A 17345-nucleotide genomic window follows, 5' to 3' on the forward strand; every position below is an offset into this window, starting at 1 on the left:
TGGAGAATAAAACCCTGACATTATGTGTAAACGTACACACACACACACACACACACACACAAACACACACACACACACACACACACACACACACACACACACACACACACACACACACACCTAGGTAATAATGTCAATATGACAACACGGTTGCAAAAACAGAGATCATATAAACGTAACAGGCTTGGGGTAGCTGCTTGTCAAGGAGGAAGGCAGGCAGTCAGTCATTTGGGTTCCCAAGGAGAGGTCATGGTGAACAGAAAAAATATGTGTTTTCAGCCTGGATTTCAAAGTATCAACAGAGTTTGCCTCCAGAATGCGCAGTGGTAGATTATTGCACAGACGTAGATTATTGAAGAGAAGGCTCGATCAGCACAAAGGTTTAAATTAAGGAACAGTGAAGTTACCCGCATCAAGGGAATTTAAAGGAGTGATGGAGTATATGGAGCAGTAAGGCTGTAAATATATGAAGGAGCCAGTCCATTTAAAACCTTATAGATAGGATCAAACTTTGGGGAAACTTTTTCTGTCCTTACAAAAGCACAAATCCTTTGGTATACAAAAGAAGAAGCATGGGGGAAGCCCAATGAATCATTTGACTTCCTTAAGAAAAGCTGCTTGAAGTACATCCCACATGTTTGTACATGTTTGTTTCATCAAATCCGAGAGAAAATGGACACAGTATTGAATGGATGGGACAAGCTACTGAACATGGTATCATGGGAAAGGCAAACTCAATTTTTCGCTGAATATTGATGCTACAACTTTGTCAAACTCTGTAGGATTGAAAGGTCTCTAGAAAAGGCTGTGACGAGTTTTCGCAACAGGCTACTTCTAGCAGAGCCTCAGAATTTTGTTGGGGAGATGTTGGGGAGGTAGATTGTATTTCAAGGCATTTCAATAGAAATGTGGATGCTTTTTCAGTTGTGAAGGTTTTGCACCATAGAAATACATCATAACTGGGTGAATTCAAGTTGATCACAGCCTTTGTGTGGGAGCAAACAACAGACAGCCACCTTTCAAGCCTATAGGGGATGCATGTTTGATACTGAACATATTTTGATAAGACTTTTAAAGCATACTTACTTAACATTATTTGAGCATAACACCCTCTCCTCTCTCTGTTTCCTCTCTAGCCACCTCTAGGCAACATGAGCAGCACACCCCTCCAGGAGCCACTTGCCCAGGGATTGTCCTCGGGCAGTGAGCAGACATTACCCTCCCAACTGTTACAGCCCATCCCTGATCCCTCAGCTTCTAAAAGAGTATGTTTCTACAAAAGCGGTGACAGTAAATTCAGTGGGCATCGCATGGTCATCAATGCCCGCACCTTCAAGACATTTGATGCTCTACTAGACGCGCTGTCTAAAAAAGTGCCTCTGCCATTTGGAGTGAGAACCATCACCACACCTCGTGGGACCCACCTTGTTAAGGGTTTAGATGACTTACAAGATGGGGGATCATATGTGTGTTCTGATCAGAAACGGGTTAAGCCGCTAAACTTGGATGAAGTGAACCGGCGGCAGGTACCATGGAATACCACCAGGCCCCCCAGCGCAGGGCGACGAAGGCGCAAAGTATTCCAGTTTGGGAGAAGGAATGAAGTTATCAACAAGCAAGCAAAGATCAGTGAGAGGGGGGCAGTAAGGACACCAAAAAGACTTTTGGTCATCAAGAATAGGGATCCCACTGTTAAACGCACAATTGTGTTGCAGAGAAGAACAGCACCAACATTTGAAGCTTTGCTGGATTACCTCTCACAGATCTTGCAGTTTCCAGTACTGAAACTCTACTCTACAGATGGCATAAGAGTAAGTAGTTTTGTGAACTGAAATTGGTGAATGATTGTGGATTGGCGGTAGTTAAAAGCAACCTCTGAAAGTAATATAAGCAGACCTTTGCTGACCTTAGTGAAATGTGTAACTATCAATCCAAATAAAGTCTTTGGGGCAAATATTTCCATTACCATTTCCATTTGACATTTTGGGAAATAAACTTAGTTTTGTTGACCATTAAATGAGGAAATCAATACCACTCTGATAACTCTGCACTCAGAGCCAGCAGCCGGTTACCTTAGTAGCCATAGCTTAAAGATTGCCAAAGGGGAAACCAATGGAGTGTCCGGGAAGTTATTGCACCCGGCCATGAATAGTGCAGATGTAAAAAAGAATAGCGCACCATGTTAAACCACAAATATTGTTTTGCATTCCACTTTTTGTATGTGATGTAGCGTGTTAGTTAGTGAGCTTTAGGTGTGATAGTAGGCTGATTCTGTTAGAACAGCTAGGCTAGCTTTTTCTCCCTGTTTCCAGTCTTTATGCTAAGCTAAGCTAACTGGTTGCTGACTGTATTTAACAGGCATATACGAGCTTTGTTCTTCTGAGCAAACTCTCGGCAAGAAAATGATTACACATATTTCCCAAAATCTCAAAATATTCCTTAACATTTTTAAAACTAGGAAGTTGTCTTTTGAGTTTTTAATTTGCCCCATGCCACATAAATCCATGATAACACTGCTGCTATCCTTGAATATACTTTCTAGGTCACACAAATAGGATAGCGTTTGATGTAAGGCTGAAAAAAGCATTGAGCAGAGAGTCACAAACACATGAATGTAGTGTCTGTACACCATATATTCACTATCTACACTATATTCAAAACTTTAAAGGTTCACCTACTCACTTGTTCCAGAGTTCTTCGACTATATTACACAGTCTTCATCAGAAGGTGGTTTTAGGACTTCTTGTCCATGTTGGGCTACAGATTGAGTTTGGCAGTTCATTCTCGACTGTTTTCCTAACAGCAAATTGTATATTATTGTTTCTATTGTAGGTCTGGCTGAGCTTTAACCGACAAGATTTTTGATTCCATATTAGATTTAAAAAAAAAAAAAAAAAAAACAACAACCAAAGAGAAACAAGAAATAACAAAAATCTTGAAATTTATGCACATAACCAACTGCTACAAGAATCATAACTTGTAAAATTGGAATCACATTTTTTAAATATGTTTGGGAGAGACAACTGTATAAAACTATATAATAATAATCTATATAAATTAAATAAATTACCATAGAAAACCATAGAAAAAAAAAGAAATATTCCTGGGATTAAGAATCAGGGCTTTAACTTTGTTTGTTACAGGAATTCCCAGAAGTCCTAAGAGGCGCACTCAAAATATCCTGCTGACCCAGTGAATTATCAACCTGTAATCCCTCAAGCCATGTGTCCTTAAACAAGTTTCTTGTCTAAGGTCATCACAAGTGTTGAGAACCTTTTAAATGCATCTACTTCCACTGCTACGACCTAATAACCTCAGTTTTTTGGTCTGTTTTATGCAACATTGTATTAAGAAATAGTATAAAGTGTAAATTAATTTATTGTTTTTATGAAAGGATCCAGGAGTATAATACTACCACTGATGTTCATATGTGAATGATTCAAAGTTACAAACATAATAAAAATGGTTTCTCCTATTCTTTCAGGTTGGTGGCCTTAGTGCACTTATCTTGTGCTCTGGAGTCATCGTGGCAGCAGGCAACGAGCCATTCAGATTAACCAACTACACTTTTCACAGCATGGGCCAGATGGCACAGGCAATGTACATAGATACTGTGGAGCCATCTATGTTGGAGCCTCAAGCTCGTAAGTGCTAAATAGTCCTACAATACAATAATATGTGAAAAATGCCATAAGCCATATTCAAAGAAAACGTCCACATAAAATCTTAAACAGCATAGTCAGTAAATTGCGCAAATTCAAGGAACTATTGAATGTAAACTTGTCAGAGAGATGGAATATTATGTTTGTCTCCAAACCTTTGCAGGCCTATGGGGACTGTCACAGAAATCTTTATTTTATTTAAGTGCGATATAAAATATTAGAAATAAAACAATCACATCACTCCTGTTTCATACTTATGGTAAATTATTTTAAGTGTCCTAAAGCATACTTCTTATGAAATTCAGTAGTTTTATGTGATTTCACTCACATTTTACAGATGTACTCACTAGTTTAAAGGTTGTTTAAAGGTTTAATGTATTCATCCATAAAAAGAAAACGTTACAGTGCTCCCATGCTAATCAACCAATGCTGATTACCATGATACAGGACATAGATAGCCACACAAAAAACTATATACCATGATACAACTGTTAAAACAGACAACAATCTATCTATTCTTTGTTGATAATTTTGGTTTTACAATATCTGCCCTGCTTTTGAGATATTTATGCCTTTTTGTGTTTTGGCTCAACACAAATTCAGTATAACTGACCCACTGAAAGAATAGTTTGACATTTTGGGAAATACAATCACTTTCTTACCAGGAGATGGAGGAGAAAACCAGTACCACCAACTTAAGAATTAAGCTGTAGCTTCATGAAAGAGTTAGTTAGTTTAGCATAAAGAGGGAAGACAGCTAATCTGGATTTGTCCAGGGGCAAACAAAGAATCCACCTACAAGCACTTCTCAGGCTCTCTAATTCATGTTGTATCTTGTTTGTATAATCTACACAAAAATCTAAGTGTAAAATCGCCATGTTGCATAAACCAATATGCTGCTGGTTTTGGAAACATGGAGAGACATTGTGGTAGCAATCTTCTCATCTAACTCTCAGCAAGAAAGAAAGTATCAATATGAAAATATCAACCAATTCAGTTAAAAAATGCTATGACATATGTATACTACATGATGCTTTTGTAATCACATTTTATTAATTTGTTTTTTCTTTCTCTCTCTCCCCCTCCCTCTCTCTTTCACAAAATACATGTATCATCATCAAACACCTCCAACCAAAGAGAACAACAAATCCCTCTCAAGTGGAAGAGGCTCAAGAAACTTCTCCTTATCATCAGAGCAATATATCATCAATCAGATAAACAACTCTCGAAATGGAAGCACGAATAGCCATCAGCATCACCACCACGGATCAGCTGAAACAGAGGTGAACCAGCATTGCACATCCGTGGAGAGCTGTGGAGATGCTATGGTAGATAATGAGGTTCATACTTGCATAGTACCTCAGGATGATGACATTGAAAAGTCTTTTCGTGTGAATCAAGATGGCAGCATGACTGTCGAGATGAAAGTCCGTCTGACCATCAAGGAGGAGGAGATGCTCCACTGGACAACCACACTCAGCCGCTCCAGCCTTAGTAAGACGACAGTTTATGCCTCAATTTCTGAGTCAGGCAACAGCTCACCTGACTTAAACAACGCTGTTGCCAATGACTCCTCTAGCATCAGTGAAGATGAAGCTAAAGAAGAGAACCATCCCGCTGTAAGTGGAGAGGGCGTCAGCTTTAAAGATGAACAAGTATATGAGGGCTACCCTTCCACAGCCTTGGGGAGAGCAAAAGCAAGTTTCAAGCGTGTACCTACGCCAGGTCCACGACATATTAAGAAGAATGCATCTATTGAGAGTGTGAAAAGGGTGACACCCTCAGGTGTCCAAGAGAGCACCCTGGGCCATTATTCCTACATGGAGAGGACAGCTGATGGAGAGGCAACTGAGGGATACTGTGTGGTTAGACACAGCAGCAGCAGCAGCAGTCGGCCAGTCCCAAAGCCTCGGAAAACAGCGTCTGCTGGGGTGAGCAAAAAAAGATCCCACTCCTCAATCAGATCATCGGGAGTAGCTGAGGTCCTTCAGATAGAAAATAATGGGATGGAGGTTAGAGAGACTGTGATGCACATTCATGAGAGTCAAAGCTGCTACAGCAACTACCTTGCAAATGAGGAATATAGCGCAGATGGTGCATCTTTGCCTGGTCCCTCTTCAGCACCAGTAAGCAAACAGTCCATTGACTCAAGGCCTCATTCATCAAGCAATGATTGTGATATCGATTTTAGCTGCCAGCCACCCACTGGTGACTCACTACAAAGACAGAGAGAGGAGATGTTATCATTGTCATCAGAGCCAATACAGGAGATTCCAAACAATCTATCTTCAGTAGCTGAGAATGAAAGCCAAACTGCATCAAACTCTCAAACTACAGGTGAGAAGAAAAAGGTGATAAAACCGTCAACGAAGCAGAGGGTTTCACCTTCAACTAGTAGCTCAGGTAAAAAGCAGAAGGAAAGCATAGTAGGCTCCTCAAAGAACAGCAAACATTCATCCACTGACAAGATCAGCAGCAATGCCAGTATGGGAAAAAAGAGTTTGAGTTCATCAGAAAGTGTTAAAAGTGGTCAAAAGAGTAAAGCAACAGAAAAGCATGAACTGAAAAAATCAATTAAGGATGAAAAGACACCCAGAAAGGAGTCAGCTTTATCACTTAGCTCTGAAAATATAAAAAAGACCCCACCCAAGAAACAAAACATAAATAATGCAGCTGCTAAGGATAATGCCCATAATGTAAATAATCCAATTGGGAGACCTCAAATGAAAAAGAACCTATCAGACATTTTGCAACCCAAAAAATCACTTTTACCAGGAAAAAAGCAGATAAGCAAGCCCAAATCTATGATTGAAAACCGGCTACTATCAACCAAAAAATCTTTAGAGTTGAGCGAGAGTGTTTCTATGCCTTCTCTCAATCCGTCACCCTCTGACATTCACCAATATGTTGAGAACTGGTTAGAGAAAGTCAGCTCAGACCCAGTGCCATATATGGAGGAGGAGGCAGACGCATCTTTGCCTCAGCCAAAGGTCGTGTTTAAGATAGGTGGCGATTCTGAATCAGAGGAAAAGAGTGATTGCCAGAATAATCCTGAAGAATATTATCCATCGCTTGGTGATGCTGTCAAGAAATCTACTTCTTGTCTATCAGTTCCTCTTAGCCATGAATGTCCAGCGACGACTCCGCAAAACAATGATCAGAAAGCGAGAGGTTTATGTGTTTCAATGCCAAGTGTCCGAGTCGAACCTGCACTACACGAAAACAGACTGAGGTCACACAAATCTGCAGAGAACATCAGCCCAGTTGACAGTGAATCACCCTCATCTTCATCCAACATTTTAAGTCCCAAAGCAAGAATAAAGCCTGTTCTGCGGCAAATTTGTTCATCCATTCAGTGCATCAGAACAATGCCTGACACCAGCAAGACATCGAATCTTGAGAAGTCCAACAGTCTTCCTGATTTCTCAACACAAGTGGCTTCAGTGTTTGGTTCATCGTGCAAAGCTTTCCTGTCATTCTTGTCAGTGATGACGCTGAGGGATAACCTAACAGGCTCTGCGCCTAGTGACGAATCGAAAAGCGACTCTGAGGCTATGTTGATGTTGGAGTCCCTGCAGAAAATTTCCACCATTGACGACCAGGAAGAACTGAGGGCGAGTCTGACAGACTTGGAAAGCAGAGCGTCGTCTCAGCTCAGAGACCGCTGGAAGGATTTCCAGATTCTAAGGGAAAGGCTAGAAAGTGAGCCTCTTTCTCCGAAATTTTCAGAAACAGAGTTTGCCTTGGATGTTGTGTCCGAAGTGGGTGACGCATTTGAGGATCAGCACATGGGTATTGATGAGCTTATGGATGAGCTGAATATGCCGCAAGACGTCAGAGCAGAGATTTCTTCAACAATCCAACAAGTTAGAAGTTTTTACCCATTAGAGGAGAGCACTTTTCTAGAAACTGAAAGACACCACTCGGACACAGATGAAGAGGTGGAACAATTTGTTGAAGAATGCAAAGAATCGCCAGATCCTGAAAGTACTTGCATGGCTGAGAACATAACTGAGGGAAAACTGGGCAATGAGGAAGACCCCTCACACACTGGAGAGACATATTACTTAAACGAAATGCAAAACATATCTGATGAACAGGCAAAGATAATGAATGAGTCAGAGCAAGAACTCAATCAAAGTAAAGAAACAAACCTTGACGTAAAAGAATCAGATGTATCACAGCCAGAGACAAACGAGCCCTTAAAAGAGAAGGAAAATGAGATGGAAGTAAAGGAAGAGGAGGACCAAATTGAGGAGGAAGTAGAGGAGGATATGGAGGTGAAATACTTGAAAGAGATAGATAATAATGATGGTGGTGGAGAGACTGAAAATGAAGACAGAGAAAGGGAGGAAGAAGCAGAAGAGGAGGCACTGAGGGAAGATGATAAAGGAGAGGAAGAATGGGAGGCAGACAAGGGAAGTGGAGAGGAATCTGTTGTGAAAGAAGAGGAAGGGACAGAGGAAGAAATGACAGTGGATGGTGAAGAGGAGAAGGAGAAATTAGAAAAAGTAGAGGAGGAAGAAGTGGTTGAAGAGGCAGAAGATGGATTCATGGATGATGAGGGTGAGGAAGAAAGAGGGTACAATAGTGTTGCAGAGACAGATGAGAGAGATGGTGCTGAGGAGACAGATGAGGGAGAGGAGGCAGAACATATCATTAAAGAGGAAGAGGAAGAGGGGGAGAAAGCAGAGGAAGAAGCTGAAGAGATTATTGAGGACAAGGATGAAGAAGTAGAAAACATTATTGAAGGGGTGGAGGAGGAGGAAGAGGAGGAAGATGCAGAAGAAGAAGCTGAGAAGGTTACCCAGGAGAGGGATGAAGAAGTAGAAAATATTGAAGGAGTAGAGAATGAGGGGGAGGAAGAGGAGGAAGAGGATGAAGGTAAAGAAGAAGAAGCTGAGGAGGTTATTGAGGAGTGGAATGAAGAAGTAGAAAATATTATTGAAGGGGTGGAAGAGGAGGAAGAGGAGAAAGATGTAGATGAAGAAGCTGAGAAGGTTACCCAGGAGAGTGATGAAGAAGTACAAAATACTATTGAAGGAGCACAGGAAGAGGAAGATGATGAAGGTAAAGAAGAAGAAGAAGCTGGGGACGTTGTTGAGGAGAGGGATGATGAAGTAGAAAATATTGAAGGAGTAGAGGAAGAGGAGCAGGATGAAGAGGAAGAGGAGGAGGGTAATGAAGAACAAGCTGAGGACGTTATTGAGGATAGGGATGAAGAAATAGAAAATATTGAAGTGGAGATGGAAGAGGATGAGGAGGATGTACAGGAAGAAACTAAGGAGGTTATTGAGAAGGGGGATGAAGTCAAAAATATTGAAGGGGTTGAGGAAGAGGAGGAGGATGTAGAGGAAGAGGCTGAGGAGGTTACTCAGGAGAGGGATGAAGAAGGAGAAAATATTGAAGAGGAAGAGGAAGAGGAGGAGGATGTAGAGGAAGAGGCTGAGGAGGTTACTCAGGAGAGGGATGACGAAGGAGAAAATATTGAAGAGGAAGAGGAGGAGGATGTAGAGGAAGAGGCTGAGGAGGTTAATCAGGAGAGGGAAGAAGAAGTAGAAAATATTGAAGCGGTGGAGGAGGACCAAGAGGAAGAGGAGGGGGGTAAAGAAGAAGAAGAGGCTGAGGAGGTTACAGAGGACAGGCATGAAGAAGTAGAAAATATTGAGAGGGTGGAGGAGGATGAAGAGGAGGAGGAGGATGAAGAGGTGGAGGAGGAGGGTAAAGAAGAAGAAGCTGAGGACATTATTGAGGAGAGGGAAGAGGACGTAAAAAATATTGATGAACTTGAGGAGGAGGAGGAGGAGGAGGAGGAGGAGGAGGAGGAGGAGGCGGAGGCGGAGGAGGAGGCGGAGGCGGAGGAGGAGGAGGAGAATGTAGAGGCAGAGGCTGAGGAGGTTATTGAGGAGAGGCATGAGGTGGAAAATATTACTGAGGAGCTGGAGGATGAAAAAGTAGAGGAGAAGGACGAGGAAGATGAAGTGGAGGAGATTAGTTTTAAAGAAAAAGATGAGGAAGAGGAGGTTAATGATGAAAACAATGAGGATGAAAACGATGAGAAGGGAGAACAGGAAGAGGAGGAGGAGGATGGTGAGATAGCCGAGCTGGAAGAAGAATCAATAGAAGAGAAAGAAATCGTAGAGGAAATGGAGATTGTAGAAGATACGGAATTAGATCAGACATTAGCTGAAGAGGAGAGGGAAGACGATGAAGGACATGAAAGTAATAAGTTAAGTGAGGGATGTGATGAAGAATCTAATGAAGAGGCAGAAGAAGAAAATGTTAGGGATAATGAAGGCAGCAGTGGTGATGGTACAGTTAGTAAAAGTCTACTAGAGGAGGCCTCGTATTTGAGGCAGCACAGCAGTAGTTGTGAGAAAGATGAAGCAAACTATGAAGCAAATACAGATATAAAGGAAACAGAACATAGTGCTGAATCACCAACCACATATTCCACTGAGGGTCAGTGTGAGGATGACAAAGGTACTAACGGAACAGACACGATTAATGATGTCGAAACAGACGAGGGAGGGGATTGTAATGAGGAAAGTGGCAGTCTACCCCACCCAGTACAGATATCACAGGAACTACTTGACTTTGTTAACTCTGCCCTACAGTCTTCTTCACTCATATTCATCTATGATGATCGAGGTAACATCAGGATAGAGCCGGATAATGCTCGCGTTGTGCAAATGAACCAAGCTTTAATCTCCGAAAGCAGAAAGGATACCTCGTATGGCTTAAAATGTCTACCGAGTCCGAGCACCTCAGATTTATCCGACTACAGACCAGAAACGTCAGAGAGTGGTGGATACAAAACTCAGGAGTCTATAGACATTGTTTCAGAGAGTGGAGACGAGGCTTCAGAGAGGCCTCCTCCAGTCTACAGACATTCAACACAAAGGACTGAGAGAGCAAATGTGGAGTGGGCTGACTCTTCCAAGTCCAAACTGTCTGTGGCAAGTAATTCAGAAGTCTCGCACAGTTCACGATTAAAAAGTGGAGGGAGTTTCTCTTCTCATGATTCAAGCATGAAAGCCTCAAGAGAGGATTTGTCTTATTTCAGTGCTGCAAGCTCATTAAAGGCAGAGGCTGAAGCTGCTACAGAGGCCACACAGTGCATTTCTTTTGGCTCAGACAAAGACTTAAACGATGGGGTCTTGATTGACAAAGGTAGATGGCTGCTCAAGGAGAACCACCTCATTAGAAAATCTCCTCCAATCTCACTGGGAATGTATGGTAATGTGGACACTACATCCATTGACACAGGCCAGGAGAACACTAGTGAGGATTCCCCGCCTCATTATAAAACCCAGAACAACCCCCTCGCAGCCATATCCTCATCAGAGCTTGAGGAAATGGCTAAGCCTCAAACTCCAAAGTGCACCTACTACAACATGCCACACGGAAGCGATTCTGACCCCTTTCTGGATGATGTCAGTGTTAAAAGTGGAAAAAAAGATTCAAGCAGTATGAAAGGGAGATGTGTCAGGGTATCACCTACCATTGACACATCCAAAACTTGGGCAAATAAAAATGGCAGTCTCTCTTCATTTGCCTCAGTTGAGTTTAAACTATCGGACAGAAAAGTGCATCCTGAGGGGGAATCCTCAGCTGTGACACAGGCAAGAGGGACATCTAGTGCAGGAAGGCGTGTACTGCAAGCACAAGACTCCCTGGAAACATTGCATGTGAGATGTACCCAATATTGTCCAATTCTATGAAAGCAGGTTCATTATATATCACAGAAATACTCAAACATGCAGGGCCTGGGTTGTCTTGGCTATGATTATGTAATTGTACAGATAGCTATGTTTTGTGGTTAGTCAAATAATCATGAACCAGAACATGCAGCTCCACCAGTTTTCCAAATGTGTGGTGACTGAAGAGAGTCGTGCCTCTTATTTATGTTTAAATATAGTACAACATGTAAGTTTACAGACATTTTATTCAAAGCTGTCTGTTCTTATGTAACTATAAAATGGAATATAAGAATATTTGCTAATAAGAACAACTTTTTAAAACTTATTTAATGCTGCTGATTGTACATTATCGTTTCATTTATGATTACAGCTATGACAAGGTATTGATTTTGTGTTAAATATAATGCAATATATTCAAGAAATTACTGTATCTGTCAACGAAAGCAGAGTTTCTTGCTTTTTTGGGTTCTTTCAGAACAATGCACGTACAGTGAATGCTATTTCCTAAAGCAGCTGTCAATACATAGTATTCACTTCTTGGGGTTTGGACAAAAGACTATGTCAATTAAGAGCTTAATGCAAATTGAGAACCGTTTAGCATGTGAAAAATCTTAAATTAAAAGGCAGCTTCTGACAAAAATGTTATTTTTGGCTGTAAGAATATTTCAATATTCAATAAAACATGTTCCCTTTTTCATTTGTGCATGTGTTATTCCCAGTTCTCATATTATATTTTTTAACTACAAGTACAAACTAAAATGAGAGGATCACATGTGCGTAATGCAGTGTGTTTACACCTCTTAACATTAAGACTTTATTTATCTGAGTTTATTTCTTAAACCTTATCATAATAAAAAATATTTCATGTATCACCATGTGATTACACCCAAACGCACTACAGACATGACATAATCTGGAGATACCATATCAGGTTGAGTTGATATTAGACACACAGTTGACCTAACATGTTGCTACAGCAATAGGTGCACTAACAATACATTTCCAAATGGTCTTGAAAGCAGTCAATATTCACCATAAAAGCTTGTGGATGCTGACAGAGCTGTGAATAGTTAAACCATTTAAAAATGTAACTTTTAAAGCACAAGAATTTCACAAAAAAAAGAGCTGGTTTTATTTGTTGCTTAAGTCAGTCAGTCCTTCAGTTTGTCAACTTCATGATTGCATTGCAAAAAAAGGTTTGGTTCACAGACTTGCCTGTAGAAGTCATTTGCTTAATCAAATTGTAACTTCAATGCTGAAGCCTAGTTATAAGTGTATAAGCATCATTACAATTTTGTAATCATAATACATTTTTGTATTTTGATTTTTTCTGAGCTAACAGTAAAATTTTTCATATGACATAAAAGCATTATAACAGCAGCATTGATATAAACTGCTAATGCCCAGAAGCGTCTCTGGACTGTGGTGACATTTGACTTTCATGAGGTTATTAACTAAGTGAAACATGTGAATTCAGAAGCCTTAGGCCTACAATGCCCTGTTTATTCTTGTAACTAGAGTACGACAGAGTGCCCAACTCTAGCCCTGCCCCAACTCATATGGGGTTTCTTTCAAAAAGCTCTGAAAATCCTGTAACTCTGACAATTTTGCATCCTTAATGTATGAATAAGAAACTAAAAGTGTCAAAAAAGGTGATAAAGATAACTGGTGTGTGTCATTTTCTCTCCTCCAACTTGAAGGGTTGGTTTCACTCTTATCTGCTCATCCTCAGGCAGGTGAGAGTACAGAGAAGAGACTGGGTGTCATCTGCAGCTGTCACTCAGTCTGGGTGATGCAGTCAGGCATATGGAAGTGACACTTGATGTAATGGTCAATGACAGACTGGCGTGTGTGTGACCAGAGGATATTATCCTTGAAACAATCAAATGAAAGCAATATGGAGAAGCATAATTCATTTGAGAAGTTGATGCTGTATAAATACCATTTTATGCTAAGGACGGAGACAAATGCTGGGAAATGATTCTCTTGAGCGAAAATATTTGTGTATGTGGAGAGTTTCCCCTCCCTGTTCCTGACCCAATCACTCCCTGCACACACACATACACACACATACACACACACACATGCACAACGAGAGACAAAGAAACAGGAATACAAAGAGAGAGAGAGAGAGAGAGAGAGAGAGAGAGAGAGAGAGAGAGAGAGAGAGAGAGAGAGAGAGAGAGAGAGAGAGAAAGAGGGAGGGAGGTTTTTATAAAGTGACCATTCTGGATACTTTCCAAGGGTTTAGTCAGTCACTATGGAGATTTGGAAAAAAGCCCCTGCAGTTTAATTCCTCTGTTGTTACTATGGTCGAAAGGTATCCAGTGGAAGTTCCATTCCCTGTAATGAGCGCCCATCCTTACTCTGCTCATTCTGCTGACCACTGCCAGAAAAGGTGCTAAAGTTCCAATGTGCTTTAAAAAAACTATTAGAGAAAAGAAAATTCCTCATGATATTAACCTGAGCATCGCACACAGACTTGACAAAAGCTCATTAGGCCCCCTGGCATGGATTTACAGCCTTTCTTTCTCACATTTAGATTTACTACATTCTTGTACTCGGCGGGGCACAACAGACACAATATGCCGCAGCACCCCCTCTACTAAATCTGCCATGTCATGACTTACAAAGAAGTCCACCAATTTATCAGACTGCTTTTAAAGATCAAACTACCATCAAAACTAACACAAGCTTGCAAATGACAAATTCAAATTTCTGCAGCTTAATAAACAAAATGCATCCTTAATGTCTTGTGAGAGTTCATCTGGGTGAATAGTGTATCTCCTGAATACAACTCTGTCTGGATTTCAGTTTTGGCAAATAATATTGGGGACGATTGCTATGGCTACTGGGCGCACGGGTCCATGATTCACCATCATGAGAGTTGAAACAAAGGATGCCTGTCTGCTGCCCCAGCGCCTGCGGTTTTGAAGCGATGACACCCAGAAAAAGGATTTATCTTATCTGTTGCCCTGTCGCATTTCAGGCTGACTGACTCTGACTAATGTTTAGGCTTATTTGATTCCTCTTACAGCCCTGTTTTACAATTCTTTTTAATTAGCCTCCCTGTAGCACTGTTGCTTTGGAGAAAATAGGAACCTCAGCAACAAAACTAAAGGGACCAAATGATAAATTATTGCCAGGAATGGGAGCTATTTGGCCCAAACTGTGGCACTGGCAAACACCGGGCCACAAACAATTATTACGGCCTACTGTCTGCATTCTGTTGCTGAAGTTAGGTGACAGATCAGCAGTACACAATCCCTGCTCTGTTTGTGACAATCCCGGCCTCCTCTGTCTGTCTCTCTGGCCAACACCGGCAGAGCTGGATCATAATGGGCCAGGGAGCAGGAATTTTTACGCCCCTCCTGCCTCTAAGTAAGTGTTGAGCATGTGAATTTCCATTGACAGTTTCGGGGTTCAACTGTTTACTCGTTTTGGGGCCCCTGTGTGTGCCCTCTAGCACCATTGGCCTTGGTACATTTGTACTCTTTTGTATCTATCTTGCCACTTAATTTCTCCTTGTTTTCCATCCACGTAGGCCAGTGGTGCAAGTGAAGTATTGTCTGATATATTTTGACTTTACTACATTTCAGAGTGAAATTCTGCACTTTTTACTACACTTTATGTACTGTATTTACAATTAAAAAGTTAGATTACGATTTTACATGAAAAATATATGATCACTTCATATCCTCATCCTCTTAGTCAGCGGTGGAAAGTAACTAAATATAGTAACTCGAGTGCAATTTTGAGGTGGTATTTTATTTTCCTATATATTTTGACTTCACTACATAGCAGAGTAAAATACTGTACTTTTTATTGCACATGTATTCCACATCTATAGTTACAAGTTACTTTGCAGATTAAGATTTTACATGTTAAATATACAATCACTTTGTATAATATGGTGCATTTGTATAGATTAAATTACAATTGCAAAAGCTTAAAACTTAATAATATTCAAGTAATATGATAAATATAACACTCTGAATGATGCAATGTTGCATGACTATGTTTACTGATATTTTTTGACACTGACACTGACCTAAGACAAAGACAGAAAGTTGGAAAAAACCCCACCCCAGATGTGTCACATGTGTATATAATCTTAGATTTTAGATGCCATATCTAGTGCCAATTCAGACCACAGTCTTTACTAGAAGATTGTTGTACTGCTTCAATTCGGTCTGTTTCACAACAGATTTGTTTCCAATATAACTTCAAAGATGAGACAAAGTGGCTGTGCCTTGACACACTCCTGACACTGTGACTATTGGATTTCTTAATGTGATTGAGTTTTTGAAAAAAAAAAACAGCTTTAAAAAAAGAATGTGTTGTATAAAACTCAATGTGATTGAGTGACAAACACTAGAAAGTGACAGCTCAAGACTTAAAGGTGACCAGGGCTTTGCAGGCAGGGACCCTCAGCTCTGGAAATCCCTGCCTGAAGATCTGATGTGTGCAGACTCCACGACGTCTTTTACATCACTTCTCAAAACTTATATTTTTAAAAAGGCCTTTATTTATTTAATAGCATACTGTTTTATATCCAACATGTATCTATTATTTATTATTTATCTGATTTTACTGCCTAACTAGTTATCATTATAAAAATAGTTTATCACATACTCTAATGTTATTATGAGCAGATATAAGAACATATTTAAGTGTTTATTAATGAACAGTAATTGTCAGCAATTATAACTTCTCCTATGAAAACACATTTGAAAGTAATCCGAATATTTCTTTCACATCTACTTTTAACTGAATGTAGATGTGTGTTACAAAAAAACTTCCTGTAAGTACAATAAACCTATAACTTGTCCACCATTTTGGTCAGATACAGCTAAGCTATATTATTATTTGATGTTTAAATGCAAGTGACACTAATACTTGTAAAAATTTGTTGAGTAGGTTTATCTCTGCACAGCCATATCTCAGTGGCAACATGCCAACTTCAGCCACCCACACCAGCCAGGAAACAATGTGATAATCTCTGGAGGAAAAAGTAACAACAAAAAAAACAAACTGTGTATTATCTATTGGACAAACATCACGAACCAATCAGATCTCCCTTACTGATTTCTTTCATGTCTTTTAAAGAGCAACGCACACCCAGCAGCACCGGTGCAGTGTGGGTGAAAAGGTGTAGAGTGTCACTGGCTCAGCTCTCCTGCTCTGCCTTCAGATTCACTGATTCTCTGCAAGTCAGCAGCACTGCAGCACTGACAGCTGTATCTGCAGACAGAGACAGAGAAAAAGAAAAAAGAGAGAGTTTTTTTGCACATGAAGATGAATCTTTACTGTAATTTTTAATATGTGTTTATCATCTGCTGCAGGTCAATCTGCAGAGAGGGCGACAAATAATAAACTGTATTCATGAGCTATAAGGCTGCCGCAAACCTGCCAGTATTGAATGACTTTGATTTGTACCCCACCACAACCTCTCTGTCTTTCTCTCCATTTTATCCCCCTGAGTATTAGTGTGTGTGGTCATCTAAGCCTTAAAAATACAGTGTGTGTATAATAGATTGGTGGTCAGCCCGGACATTCTACATGATGTTCTCCAAACCTGATTATTGATTGTGAAGCAGCTTTCTTGCACACACTACTTTTCTTCTCAATCTCACTTAAGCATTTCACCTACCGCATAATAGATAACACACATCATATGCTCTAATACACGCACATACACATGCACAAGGATAACATGTTGCTGACATTGACACAGCCATTGGAAAACCTTCCCTCTCTAGAGAAGTTACATTAAAATAACATACATCTATTAACCAAGTTGTGGAAGATGACATCCTCCATCTTGCTCCTTGAACACATCACTTGCAAAAAGGAATTTTAGAGTTCTAGCAGCCTATTATTTGTGGACAGATTAAGCAAACATCAACATAAATCCTCTAAAGAACTATCCACAGTCCAATCTGTATCTCTTGACACTCACGTGGTGTTGTAATTTTAG

The 17345-nt window shown here is 40.4% G+C and overlaps 1 protein-coding gene across 1 annotated transcript; it reads left to right on the forward strand.

The window, feature by feature from the left end:
* Nucleotides 1-1151: 1151 nt before the first annotated feature.
* On the forward strand, nucleotides 1152-11386 carry LOC133991036 (oxygen-regulated protein 1). Its single transcript, XM_062429485.1, has 5 exons — nucleotides 1152-1811; nucleotides 3485-3644; nucleotides 4800-8782; nucleotides 9008-9580; nucleotides 9767-11386. The coding sequence occupies exons 1-5, from the start codon at nucleotides 1152-1154 to the stop codon at nucleotides 11384-11386; spliced, it is 6996 nt and encodes a 2331-aa protein (XP_062285469.1).
* Nucleotides 11387-17345: the final 5959 nt, after the last annotated feature.

This window comes from Scomber scombrus, chromosome 11, assembly GCF_963691925.1.
Source record: "Scomber scombrus chromosome 11, fScoSco1.1, whole genome shotgun sequence".
Lineage (NCBI taxonomy): Eukaryota > Metazoa > Chordata > Actinopteri > Scombriformes > Scombridae > Scomber > Scomber scombrus.